This window comes from Colletotrichum paranaense (genome assembly GCF_030867605.1).
Source record: "Colletotrichum paranaense strain IMI 384185 chromosome Unknown Scaffold_4.1, whole genome shotgun sequence".
In the NCBI taxonomy this organism is placed as follows: Eukaryota; Fungi; Ascomycota; class Sordariomycetes; order Glomerellales; family Glomerellaceae; genus Colletotrichum; species Colletotrichum paranaense.
In genome coordinates, this window is record NW_026848962.1 from 1785699 (window position 1) to 1799099 (window position 13401).

Genomic DNA, 13401 nt, shown 5'->3' on the forward strand with positions numbered 1-13401 from the left:
CTGGGGAGAAAACCGGATTGAGGTATCATGAGTTTTTATTTTCATTATGGATCGAGTCCACTTGCTACGTAAGAGTCCAGGATGGACTAGTTCAGAACCCATCCTCTCCATGCCATCCCTCTGTGAAGTCGCTTCCAACGCTCGATGCTTATGCCTAGCACCTGAACTATCTGGATGTGACAGAAAATGTCCTTTTTTCGAGCTAAATGACGAAGTCCATGTTACGAATAAAGGACGACGCTCTCCATGTGGTATCATATCAAAGACGAATTGCAAAAACGTGTAAATCCAGCCAAAGAAGAATGTGTCAGGGAATGACGGGTCGTAATCATTTAATATCCGTTGCACTGATCGCGTTGGTATAAATCAGGAAACGGTCGTGTCGGCGTGTTTAAAGTGTGGCGCTGGCGTTGGCGTTGATTAAGGCGTGGCGTCCTCATCGACCAAGGTTTGTAGGGTCATGGGATCTCGGAGGCGTCGAGCCTTGTGAATGGCGACGAGGTAATCGACGAGGCCTTCGGCATCTGCGCGCAATGCGTCCAGCTCCTCCTTGGTACATCCGGTTGTTTGTGAGTCCTTGCTTGGATAGCGGTAGGCGGCAAAGACAATGCCGCGATCGTTCTGGGCCACGTCTTGCGGACCCGGACTCCGGGGACTCGAGTTTGCGGAGCCCCTCCGACCTGTGGCCGTGTGGAAGGCGTGGCCGTAACCCCGTGCAATCTCGCCCGCCTGCGCGTCGTCGCTGCGGTATTCCATCCAGCCCTCCTGCTTCAAGATTCTGGACTGAACTGTGGCCGAAATGCGGAAAGGGCTAGTCAGGTTCGACAAACCGTAGGCGGCGAGCAGACGCCCAGTCATACCGGGAGTTGTGTCCACCGTTGGTCCGTCCATGGGCCCAAGAAGAGAGTTTCTCATGCTTGAGGGCCTTGATGAGAAATCCAGAGAAGAGCGGAACGTGGGCGACGACGACTCTGACGTTCCTTCGGGCCACAAGTTGACGATATATACAAGGTCAAACTTGTGCTTGGCCGCGATCTGGGCAACCTGCAGCGCTCCTTCTTTGGCGACGTCTTCAGCATGAATAGAAGATGTCCGTCGCTTGGAACCGACCGATGACACCGTATAGGCAGGGGTCGGCGGTGAGGGTGGTAGCCGCAAAGGTGCCGGCATAAACGGGGTTTCCGGGGTATCCTCCAACTCTGGCTCTTCCAAGATGTCTTCGTCGGAGAGGTTGAAGAAATCCATGACATCTCCACCTTTGAGGATCTGGCTTGATGAAGTGATGGATCTGTGAGGTCTGGACTGGCCCTGGGGCCGACGCAAGGCAGCTGCCTTTTCCTCTCTTCGACGTCTTGTCGCTGCAGCAGCCGCCTTCCTCTTGGCCAAGCTCAACTCTGCAGAATCCCGAGATCTCATGTCGTTGATGGGCCTCATTTCTGGAGATGCGGCAGGTGTTGGCAGGTCTCTGCTGAGTGAAGAAGAAGGCCGGCCCTGGGATCCCTTTATGCTTGAGTCGTCCTCGTGGTCCGAGGTAGGTGGGGTGTCGGCTCTGGGAGGGATGATGACAGAGCTGTGGCGGTGCTCGAGGGAAACTTTATGCGTTGTGGGGAGGGTTCTCGGAGAGAAAGTGGCACTAAAAGGCGAAGCCGGGGATGGGGATGTGGGAGGAAAAGGAAAATCGAATCCACGCAGACTTGCCACCGGCTTACTTTCCCTGCGGTGATTGAGCGACATGGAGCGGGCTGGAAGAGTAAGAGTTGTCGTGCTTGCACTGCTGAGGTGAGAAATGTGTATTGAGATACGCTCGGACTGGTTTTCCGGGAGGCTCTGGGCACGTCTCTCATTTTGTGATGCTACAATGCGCTCCTCTCTAGCCTTCATGCGGGAGACTCGTGGACGGATGAAGGAAGGCTGAGGGAAACTGTGGTCTAAACTTGCAGTCCTGGGACCCGATGACTCCATGGTTGGCGTTGATGGGCTTGTTTGGACGGAGAAGTCTTTTTTCCGGGAGAAGAGCTTCTCCAAGCGGTCGAAGCTGGTAGGCATGGTGAAAGAGGTCGAGTGACGGCTACTTGCGCGTGTTTGTCTGGTCTCCAGAGAGTTTTGTAAGTTCTTTGCGCTCGGATGTGAGATTGGCAGGAGGGCCACTTGGGCAGACAAGAATAAAACATACCAGATATGAGACGTGGTTATAAGTATTATGAGTTAAGTCAACCGCGAGAGGCGGGTGGTTGGTATGACGAGGGGAAGAATTTTTTAGAAATCAATCCTGTGAGAGGGACGTGTGTGGTCGTCGAGACACTGAGGTGTGAGGGAAGGAGCGAGGTAGAGAGTAAAAATGGGAAGAAGAGGCCTCGGCCACAATGTTGAGAGCTGACCAAAGTGAGGTCACAGTGAGACAGAAAGTTCGGGGGCCACGAAAGTAGGCAGGAACACCCGGGCAGAAGTAATGGTAGACCAGGAGAGGCCAACAATTGGAGTGAATCGAGTCTCACTGGATCAGCTAAGTGAATCCAGAACACCCCAAGGTGACGCGAGAGTTGAACCGGTAATCAGGCGAAGGGTCAGACACAGGAATGAAGTGGTCCCTCGTCTGCGCGACGTCGGCTGAACGAACTCGAGAGCAATGAGCCGAAGAATGGGCCACACAGAAACCCTGACTGAGAATGTCGTGGAGAGATTGGCTGGAGGCGGTACTTGTACGATCAAGATTGTACGACTCTTCGGTGAGACAGGTCGTCAAGGTGAGATGGGTCGTGATATATAAATGGCGGGCATCTGGTTTTTTTCCCCTGAGCTTCTAGGTCGTCGTCGACCGAACGAAATGGTTGGGTGGGAATGGGGGGCGTTTTGTAGAATTGTGCTGCCAGAAGGAAAAGGCGAGACACGATATGGGAATAAGAAAGGTGGAAAAGTGGAAGGAGGTAGTAGGTACCGCAGCCTTCGGTATCAGTCGGATGAAGCTGTAGGCAAGGGGTAAAGGCAAGGAAGGTAGCTCAGCCTGGAGGTTGAAGCTGGAGCTAATGGCAAATGTGACTGTGAGGTGAGGGTGAATACGATAGGACCGAGCAGGGGATTAAGTTATAAGGATGCTTATGATGGAAAATGAAAAGTCGACCGAAGATCAGCACAAGACCGAGGGTGAAGTACGGTACTGAAGGCTAAGTAGGGACACGGGCATGAAGAGAGGGACTGGAGAAGTGAAGGCTTTAAGATATGACAGTCGAGGCTGGTTGAAACGCGGCGACGGGACGGGCCAAAAGACTGAGGTACTTTTTGAGGGTCGAATACTCCTCAAGGCGAGTGTGAGAGGGTGAAGGTGACGGGACTCGGGAGGGTAAGGGTGCGCTCAGATGTAGAGGTAGCGTCGGGGTCAGAGATTCGGGTCGAGGGCCAGATCCAGGTCCATGTCCATGTCGAGCTGCAGCAACGCCGGGGAAGGTAAGTGTGGCTGCTGTCTAAGGTCCTGTGTGGTCTCTGACACTGTCGAGAACCAGTGTCTCTGACGTGAAGTATCCGTATGGAGGAGAGAGAGGTTCTAGCGGGCGTGGGAGCAGGAGTGGACGTGGTGGCCAGTAGGAGTGGGTGAAGGCGAGGGAACGAGAGGACGAGGGCGTATTGTCCCGCTGTATTAGTGCGAAGAAAGGCGAGGACTGTGAGCGAAGTTCGAGATGGATGTCTTAGATTTTGTGGACGAGACATGAAAAGTGCAAAGAGTGAGAGTGAGAGTGAGACGAGAGACGAGAGACTGAGAGTCTGAGAGACGGCGAGAGACGGGTAGGGAAGAAGCTAGACGGCTGGATGAAGCTAAAAAGATACGTACCGAGGAGTTCACCACAAGCCGGTGCCACATGCGTAGCCATCCCTGGAAAGGCGCAGACCGGGGGTGAGTCCGCGGGCGGGAGAGGCAATTGGAAAGTGGGATGGTGGGGTGGGGCGCACCTTCTGGCTTCGCGCTTTCTGGAGCAAGGGCAGGAGCTCTCTCAGTCGCAACTGCTCAGTCAAAATTTCTTCCTTCTTTCCCTCCCGACCAGTATGGATGTGGGTGGACACGGCAAGAAAGAAACAGGGGTGGTTTCTCATGGCTCAGCAGGGATTGTGCAGGGTTCTCAGACGTTGTGACTGGATATGTTTCTTGAGGGGGTTCATTTGGGGCCTAGCTACGGCTCTGACACAATTCGAGGGAAAGAACAGCCCGAGGTCGACCTCAAGCTACGGATTCTCAGAGGGCAAGAGCAAGCAAGCTGCAACACTAAGGTAATAACTACGGTAGCAAACCCGGAGGCAGGAGCGATCGTGAGAGGCAGCGCAAAGCAGAGCACCTGAAATAAGGTGCATATCTTGACTGCCCTACTTTACCTTAATTCTTACTTTACCCCATGCTCAGGACCGAAGAGCCAATTGACGCCCAAAGGGCATTGTCAAAAGGGAAGAGAAGCGCATGAGCCGATGCAAGGGCAGAAGCACCCAGCTCTGCATGGCCCTCTTTTTGCTGGTTTTTTTTCCCTTGCTGTGCTTGTGTTCGTCAAATGCTCAAGGTATCTTTCCCGGCGGATCCTCCTGCCACTGCACCTACCTGCACCTGCACATTGAAGGTAAACATCGTATGTACTTTTTCACTCGGTTCCTACCTTGCCTGAGGTGGGTGCCTACCTGGTATGAGAAATGAGACAGACGGCAAGGACGATGGAGGAGGACCAAGAGGGAAAGAGCACCAGTGCACGGAACAAGGGTCCTTCGTTCCTTCCCTGCTGCATCTGCAGGTGACGAACCTTTTTCCTTCGAGGTTCAGTGCCCGAGTGCTGAGGTAATTAACACTGGAAGTAAGGCATCTTTCAGTGCTTTCCTATCGCCATCTCGAGTTCTTGACAGTCATCTTCTGTTGCCGTCATTTTCTCGACATTTCTATCATATTCGCCCAGACCTACTGGCTTCTTGCCTCTGCACGCTCTATGCCCTTTTCGCTGCCTCTTTGATCATTTTGTTTCGTTTCGTTTCTTATTCCACTACCGGGCCAATATGATCGATCCCCTCCAAACGACCCTCCGATCCTTCATCGCGCATCGTCGCCCTATCTTCGTCACCTAAACACGAAAACAGGATATACCAACCGTCTTGACAATGCCAGCTCCTCAGTGGTCCCCCAATCTCTCTCTGGCTCTCGAGCCGTCGTCCATGCTAGACCTTCCGAGGGCCAATCACTCCCGCAGCTTCGAGGCTGAATTCGGACCCTCTTCCGTCAGTCACCAGAGTCTTTTTGTGTAACACAGTGGCCTCCCTTGTCAGTATCGAGCAGGTTTGCTTGTCATCTGTCGGCGGGGGAGAGCGACATCCACCAGCCACTCCTGCCATCTATCAAACCCATCACGGCCGTTACGTCTTGTCTCTCGTCGCAAACAGCCTCGACGCCACCCACCAGAGGTCGATCCTGACAAGATGCGAGACGCATGACATGAGATAGCCTCAACTCAAAGAAAGACCTCAGGAGTCTTTGGTACCGATACCTACGTCGCATCATAGCTCTTTTCTACCATGTCGCCAGGTATTGGGCACCGAACAAGCCTTTTCTTAAACGATTACGCACTCTATTCGCCGTGAAGCAACGCCATGCACGACATCTGGCGAGCCTTTCAGAGACGTTGAGAGTTGCACCCCCGGATTCAGGCACACTTCGGGCAGCTTGACCCAGGCATGAATTGTGCCAGTCCGCGCCTAGTTTGATATGATGCCGCTGTGATCGACCTCTTCACCCCGGCTCTCTCCACCATCACGGAAGCTTGGACTTAACGCCGTCAAATATTGACAGCAGCACCCTGTGCAACCTTTCTCGCTTGCATGCAACCGGGCTCGAGCGTCGTCTTCAACACTGGCTGTCACCTTTTCCACTACCTCGTGCCTGTTGATCCCGCAGACACGACTCGCTTTGTCGTCAGAGCGCAAATTCCTGGCAGATAATTGGCGCATTGCATAGCCAGGGCAACACGACGAACGATTTCGAGGCCGACCTGGCAGCCGCGCTACTTCTGTTACCTGTAACCCTCTGAGGGCATCACCGAAAAGATCGCCGCCGCTAATGCGAACACGCAAAACTTGTCAACATCAGATGAGTGTCCTCATTGCAGCCACAATGACCGCAGGGTGCTGCATCGAGCCAATAAACCAGCACTATGAGGGTGCAAGCAGGCCAGTTGAAGGAAGCTTTGCATCTTCTTACACAATGCCCTACTTCCAGGCTTTCCTGTATCATTACAAAGTACGGATGTCAAGGCCGAGTGGACGATTCTTTGTTGTCTCCAACATGGCAACACCAAGTTGACCCAGAGAAAATCCACCGGGATGCCACCCTGGCATCGGAAGCGTCCCATTTCTATCAACGTCCCAACACGCAATTTACCCTCCGGCGCTGCTTTTCCCCGACTGGATTTTAAGAATTGGGCCCTCGGCAGCGTCTCCATATCAAATCTTCCCTCAGCTCCGCTTCCTAGCTGGGACGTTGTCATAAACCTTCATTGCTGAATGCAGTCACGAACTTTCCTCCTAGTTGACAGCCCAGCCACCAATGGCTTGAATTTCTTGACGAGACGAGACTACGGCCGCGAAACGTCCCGGCCCCAGGGTCTAGACTTCAGATCCAAGAGCTTGATCGGCTCGAATGGAAAAAAAAAACGCCCCTTTCTCTAGTCAGAGATCCTTGCTCAGAGGAGTCCCTGGATTTAGTCCTATGTCGGAACGGGCACAGCCAACCGCTCTTGTCACAGAAATCTCTCAACTTTTTGGTTTTAAACGTCTGTTCGACTAGGCTGGAAGACACCCCACTCGTAGATCGGCCCGTGACACCAGCGACCTTGAGCCACGAAGCCATATTCATGTTGTGAGTGCGGGTCTAGGGAGGACTTCCAAACGCAAGGGGCAGGCCAGCTTGACCAGCGTCTTGCGCAAGGGGGGATTCGTCAACAGCAATGGGAAGAAACGCCTAGAATAGGTGTCGTTAAGCAACTTCTGCTCGCAAAGGCCGATTGGAAGACTCTTCAAGAACTCGCAACTCTTTGGCTGACCGGGATTCCGCAGCTTGATGCCAATGCCCGAGCTCGTCTTCAACAGGGACCTACCTACCTTTGTCGGAGCCGCTCTTCGGTTGCGACTCGACAGCCCGTGCCTACCGCAACCTCATGTGACACAAACAACGTCGTGTCCTTCCTCTACGATACGATCCAGAGCTGACAGATGCTGGCAAGTTGGGTCGTCGCCTCACGCCTACTGTCAAGCCCGCTTTCGAGGTTCAAGTCAGTTTACAATGGAAGCGGTCTAGTCACTTTGGTGGTCTCAGGTCATTGTCGACCACACGATGGGCAGTTCTTTTGGCATACCTTCACCCAATCCCGACTCTGACCTCTCATCAATGGACGATTTTCCGGTGGATTTTCATCAGCAGCTTTACCGTTTCCGGGATTCTCATTCGATCACAGGGCAGACCCGCTCCAGTACGGAAACATCGCACTGGTGACTGAGACAATACCTCCGGACGCCGTACTCACGCTTCCGGATGCAAGTCGACGGTCGCCAAAGTATCTAGGTAGCTCGACCTGAGAGGGGCAAGCTCATCCAATTGACCGTCGTCAGTGAGAAGATACCAGAAATCATGAGGGCTGGTGATTGGCCATGGCGGCGTCAGCCAATACACAAGCACTAGTTATGGCAGTGCCGTCAAGCGAAGGTACGCCACAGTCTCGACTGATTGCTTTTCCGACTTCGGTGTGGACACCGCCTCTGCCACCTCCCTCACAGGTCAAATGATTTAGCCAGTTCGTGAGCCACCCAATGGCGCCGATTTTGGGTGAGCCCTTCGTAAGCTGTCGACAAGAGGCCAAGCAGGTGTAAAAGTGCTGCAAATTACTTCAGGAAAGAGACCCATGGCACACTTTACACAGCGGCTAACAACATGGTGTCCTCTGAGGTATCTCGTGGCGAAAGTCACCGCGGCTGTACTGTTGTGCATCCGATAAAGATGGGGTTTCCAATACCTACTGCTAGACTTGAGACCTGCATAGTAGGTGTTGTGCGAGGCAACCAGCATCTAGAGGAAAAAGCAATGACTACGAGGCATGATAACTTGGCCATCGTGTCATGCAACTTTTCGAGCGTGGGCATCACTTACTTCTGTCCGCGACTCGCGAGTTCGAGTCGATATTTCCTGTCCACTGTATCCGCAATGTCAACTGCCAATCACTTGAAACGCGTACTGACCCTGTCAATATTCTTCCCCGTGACAGAAAAGGGAAAAATGACTTCGTAGTAGTCAACGACAGTAAACCAGCTTGGCGGAGGTCGCTAGCCGAGTCTTGCAGCTGTTCATCGCCTTTCTTCCCGCCCAAGGTACTCAAAGAGTGCTTGCTCCTAGACTTGATGCGACGTTGGTTCCGAAGCAGTTGGCATTGCGCTCTACATAACCAGATCATCTGCCGTCAATTATTGCATATGGTCCACGGATGGATCGACAAGCTTACAAGACTGCGATGCGACTAAGCATCAATGCCATATCGCCAAATACGACTGTCTATCCAGGCAAGCCAGGCTCCATAAGCTTCTATCCCGCGTGACAGGCATTACAAATTCTTCAGCTCGTCTCCTCTTCAGCTTACACAAATACTACCACGGTTTCGGTCGTCCAAGGTTTTTCGCGTCCTTGCGGGCGGCCGTAACATATAGCAGTCGTACTGTGTGTCCAGAGCACATTGGCTGTTCTCGTATCACGGAGGATGAGCCTAGCAAGTTCTTCCCACACTTTCGCCAATCCGATCTCTTGTCATATCTTGTCGAGTTAACCATGAACGGCTAGATTTCCCCATTCAATCACAGATGTCGCCAGCCGTAGTAAGTACATAATCGGGCCATCAGACAGCCACACCCTCCCGAGCAAGCCACACGATCTCATCGCCAATCACTACCGAAGGCACATCACCGTTCTCGGCACCTTTCGACACTCTGTGACGCACGGGTAGCAGCGATCTCGGGCCATCACTTTTGATTTGGATTGGCAATATCGGAAGCAAACCACCTCCAACCCTGAAAGCCATGAGCTCTGCTGTAGCTACCCGCTCTCGTCGATTGTCTATCGGCCAAGCCCCCAGAAGAGAGACATCAAACGTGTTTCTCCTAAGCTTATTAGCAGGAAAACGATTCCTCTCAAAAGCAAAAACCATAGCAGGATGTGTGTGTACCTAGCAGCCTTCGAGTCAGAAAGTCGCCTCTCCGTGCCGGATGACGACGAATGCCTATGTCGGTGGCGGCAGGCCTCCATCACCACGCAGAGCTGGTGATGCAAGGGGTGCAGCAAGCTCTCGCCTACATCGTGCTCACAACGTGGGATCACGACCGGGGTCCGGGAACGTTCCGGTCCAGATACCCTAATGCTCGAGATGTTGCTCCAGAATTGAACACCGGCGAGACCGGCTTCCCCGTCGTGCAGCTTCCGGGAAGGCATGACGGCGCGGCCCCTCCCAATGGTGTCCATCTGCTTGCAGACATTTGCAGCAGCGAGACCTTCACACTGTCGGTGCAGGTACGCTGCGGCCGATGTGGCTGGGGATACTGGGCGTCTGCTTCCGACTGCGGTGGGTAGTCGGTCCTGAGGTCTGGGCCCTTTCGCTGTCGACTTAGTGCTCTTCCCGTCGAAGCCTTTCCGGAATCTTTCATCACCTAGCGGAGGTTCACGGACGTACGGCTCTTGGCCACGACGGCCGTACTAACAAGCCACAGGCTATTTCCGTCGCCTAGTCGGAAAGCAACCTTCTTTAATATCTCGATTCTGGACGGGAGTCTCTATCCGGCATATAAACGGTTGAAGGTAGCCAAGATCTCGAGATCTAGGGCGTCGACTCGAGCCTACGAGGTTGCTGCCGGGAAAAAAAAGCGATCTCCATTCTTGGTATCACAGAGGTAGATGTGCTCCAAGCGGATCTCGTATCCATGTTCTCTCACTCGTGGAACCGACAAGCTGGGACGGCTAGTAAGCAACGACCTCTAGAAGCTACGACACGCGAACACGCGACATGCGACACCAACTGAACAGAAAAATGTCTTCATCTCCACGCGGGTTCCAGCCCCAGACATACACAAAACCATTGACCCATCGCTCCCCTCCTACACATGGAGGGAGTGCGTAGTCGACGACCGAAGCGACCCAAGCTGAGACAAAAATGGAAAAGTTTGTGCAGTGGTAACCGTTCCAACGGGCGCGTGCTCTGGGATGGAGTAAGTAAGTCAGTAAGAGAGACAATGCAATCTTGCGCGGGTGCTGTGACAGGGAGGCAGGTGAGAGAAAGTTGTGGAAATGAAAGTGACAACGTTTTAATATACCCCCGGTGCCCCGGCGCCGCGGCCGTTGATGGCGAGTTACGCAGGGAGAGAAAGCTTTAGATGACGGGATAGATGCAAAGGGATGATCTACCCGATTTAAATCCTGGAAACCACGTTTGAACGTTTGGACCTCCTTGTCTTGCCATACAGAAGAAAATCGTTTTGTTTTCCTTTCCCTCTCCCACGTTTTATTGTTGAACTTACAGGAACTATCGAGCGTTGTGCTGTGCTCGGCAGGGACTCGGGCAAGGGAGTGGAAGGGATGGGGAAGAAGGAGTCAACTGTCTCTCATATCTTTAAGCGATACCGACCATGCATTTCACCATTTGCTAGTTTGGTCTTGCTCGATAACCGACGTTTCGTTTCATCCTGGAAGCTATTAGTTTAGGCGTGCCAGGTAAAGCATTCTGGTGTCTGACTGACGCCCGAGGCGAGCGGACTTTTCATCACTAAGATTACAAGTTGACGTACGCAGCTTTGACGGCATGTTTTGATCTTGGGCTTACCAGACCTTTGAGAATGTGACGAACGTTAAACTACGTACGTCGACTGCTGGCTTAACGAGCGAGATGTAAAGTCGTGTTGAGTACTCCATATTGGAGTGGTGTATGAGTATCATGTTATTTGTGGTCGGGGTACTTGCTCGATTATAGAGCTTCCGTCAGGCATGTGAATCGATGATATATGTGTGATTGGTGGTAACCTTGCCGATGCCGGGATGAGTATATGCGTCTAAGGCCGGTTCTCCAGGTGGGCGTACTCTACCTCGTTGCTGTTCCCTTCGTTCTCACATTGTACTTTGGGGTTGGGTGCGATGGAGAAGTGACTCGAGTTGCTTTCTTGAAGATTTTCTACCTGATGGTAGAGGGATTGGATCAAAGAGGTGATATGATTTCATTGCCCTTCCACGTGTGAAGCCTCTTCTTTGACCAATTGGCCGTTTATCAACCTGTGTAAATCAACAACCATCTTCAACCGTGGCAATATAGTCCTATACATGTAGACTCTTCGAGACAGCAATGTGGTAATTCACTCACAGATCTCGGCGTAGACATCAAGCTGCTGTTGCTGGGCATTCTGTTCTATTGCATCCGCGTTCCACGAGCCGCAGGCCTAGAGCAAGGAAAATCGCCAATGTCTTTGGGGCGATGAACCGAGGTCATTAGTTCGTTGGGTGTTCCACGTGGGACTCGAGCATTTGAGCTTAGTGACCGGTCCTTAGTGGCATAAGGGATGATCTAGAGCAACTATGGGATATTTCTCCTGTCATTAGAGTCTCGGGGATCATCATTGAAGACTTTCCATTGCTATCTGACTATCTTTCCGTACCCCCACTCCGAAGAACTACACAGAAGCCCTCAGCCACTTCGGGACAAAAGCTTGAGCAAACAACTACGAGACGGGTCAATATACGATGGTTTGGTTGTGTTTGGTTGTAACCGTATCATTTGGATCTTCTCCTGTCTGCCTAACTCATCTGACGATTTCAGTCCAGCACCTAGACCAAAGTTGTCCGAGAAAGATGCGTTTACTTCCATATCTTCTTTCGCGTCTCACACCAACCCAATGCCGGCGACTCATGCTACCCACCCGAATGGCTAACCGCGAGGAAAGATCAAGCTGTATGATATTGCCAAAGTGGTGAAGGCTGGTGTCTGTTCATCACCAGGTCCTAGACGTTGGCAAGAACCTTCTCCCAAATTGCCTTGCACGAAGCCTTGTGGATCTTGCGATGGGTCCTTCGACAGTCCTTTGGAAATTTCAGCTTCACTTTTCCAAGAACCCCATCGAGCTTGAGTACTTACGATGCCGCAGTACCAGGCAGCCTGGCAGTGGCCGCACTTCTTCAGGTTGATACCGTGGTCTGCGTGAATCTTGCCGCAATGGGAGCAGCTAAGCCCAAGCTGTCAGTCGATGCCTCGTATGGACAATCCGGCTATACTGACCTTGGCTCGTGAAAGTCTCGAGGCGTTCCCGGCTGATAGTTGTCGAGTGCAGCAAGGAATTGCGCTTTTCCGGGGTCACGGAAACCAAAGTCCATCATCGGCAAGGCAAAGCGATATTGGCAAGGTATCTTGGGAACGAGGTCGCGTAGATGCTGCATGTCGTCTGCCTTGATCTTGGCTCCACCACGCATCATCAAGGCGCCGACCACAATGGTTCGGTACTGGCCTTGATCCTCGTGTTCGAGGGCTCGATACTTCTTGAAGAGTTCGTCGCCGACTCCGGAGTCAAGCCGTCCTCGGATTTCTGTGACGAAACCGCGGAGGAATTGTGCATGTTCCTCAGTTTTGTAGCACTCTCTCGTCTGCACAGGAGCAACCATGTCAGTCTTATTGATCATGAGATAGAGATCAAGCTTCTCAGGACCATCGCCGAGAGTTTTTCTGATGGCGGCGACGATGTCAAGATCCTTGTCGCCCTCGGAAAGACCTGATGTATCATTGTTCAGCAGAGAATAAGAGAGGAGAGGGCAGGACAGCATACGCAATCCCCAACGACCCATGTTTAGGTTAGAAGGTCTTTCTGGAAGGACGAATAGACCAACGATTTGAGATCCTGAAGGTGACCAGACCGTAGGATGTGATGATTCAGGTGCGAGAAGGTCCTCGCAAACAAGGAATCACAAGGTAGGAGCGAAAGGAAATGGAGTGAAGTCGGCAAAGTCTGAGACGGCGTGGAAGAGTTGAAGCAGGCAGGTAGGGATGTACCTCATGTAGACGACGGGATCACGCACCTGCCGTTTGCAAGACAGGCAAGGGCAACGACCGCTCCTTCACCAAACATTTAGCTAGGAAGGGGCAAACGTTACTCTGAGGTAGTCGCATGAGGTAAGCGTCAACATGTAGAGAAGACCAAATAAGAGTTCACCGCCCCGGTGCTGGACTGGGGGCTACATCTCTTGGTGCTCATGCTGGGATTCAAACTCGGGTACTCTCGTATGCGCTGAGCCTGTCGTCGAGTAGGCTGGTTGGTGAAGAATTCAATTGTTGACCATTAACCACTCCACCACCCAGCCAGTTTGACCTGACACGTCGACCTAGA

General features: G+C 52.5%; 6 protein-coding genes across 6 annotated transcripts; 2 read left to right on the top strand and 4 right to left on the bottom strand.

Moving 5' to 3' along the window:
* Positions 1 to 420: 420 nt before the first annotated feature.
* On the bottom strand, positions 421 to 2046 carry CPAR01_05594 (uncharacterized protein; the record flags this gene model as incomplete). Its single annotated transcript, XM_060489871.1, has 1 exon — positions 421 to 2046. One exon carries the CDS (start codon positions 2044 to 2046, stop codon positions 421 to 423), a length of 1626 nt encoding a protein of 541 aa, XP_060351337.1.
* A 1634-nt stretch (positions 2047 to 3680) lies between these two features.
* On the bottom strand, positions 3681 to 4083 carry CPAR01_05595 (uncharacterized protein; the record flags this gene model as incomplete). Its single annotated transcript, XM_060489872.1, has 2 exons — positions 3681 to 3789; positions 3836 to 4083. The coding sequence occupies 2 exons, from the start codon at positions 4081 to 4083 to the stop codon at positions 3681 to 3683; spliced, it is 357 nt and encodes a 118-aa protein (XP_060351338.1).
* Positions 4084 to 9274: 5191 nt separating this feature from the next.
* CPAR01_05596 (uncharacterized protein) lies at positions 9275 to 9774 on the top strand (the record flags this gene model as incomplete). The annotated part of the gene is made up of 2 exons (XM_060489873.1): positions 9275 to 9559; positions 9757 to 9774. 2 exons carry the CDS (start codon positions 9275 to 9277, stop codon positions 9772 to 9774), a joined length of 303 nt encoding a protein of 100 aa, XP_060351339.1.
* Positions 9775 to 9966: 192 nt separating this feature from the next.
* On the top strand, positions 9967 to 10163 carry CPAR01_05597 (uncharacterized protein; the record flags this gene model as incomplete). Its single annotated transcript, XM_060489874.1, has 2 exons — positions 9967 to 10011; positions 10065 to 10163. The coding sequence occupies 2 exons, from the start codon at positions 9967 to 9969 to the stop codon at positions 10161 to 10163; spliced, it is 144 nt and encodes a 47-aa protein (XP_060351340.1).
* A 249-nt stretch (positions 10164 to 10412) lies between these two features.
* CPAR01_05598 (uncharacterized protein) lies at positions 10413 to 10502 on the bottom strand (the record flags this gene model as incomplete). The annotated part of the gene is made up of 1 exon (XM_060489875.1): positions 10413 to 10502. One exon carries the CDS (start codon positions 10500 to 10502, stop codon positions 10413 to 10415), a length of 90 nt encoding a protein of 29 aa, XP_060351341.1.
* A 1526-nt stretch (positions 10503 to 12028) lies between these two features.
* Positions 12029 to 12841, bottom strand: CPAR01_05599 (uncharacterized protein; the record flags this gene model as incomplete). Its single annotated transcript, XM_060489876.1, has 3 exons — positions 12029 to 12106; positions 12162 to 12249; positions 12303 to 12841. The coding sequence occupies 3 exons, from the start codon at positions 12839 to 12841 to the stop codon at positions 12029 to 12031; spliced, it is 705 nt and encodes a 234-aa protein (XP_060351342.1).
* Positions 12842 to 13401: the final 560 nt, after the last annotated feature.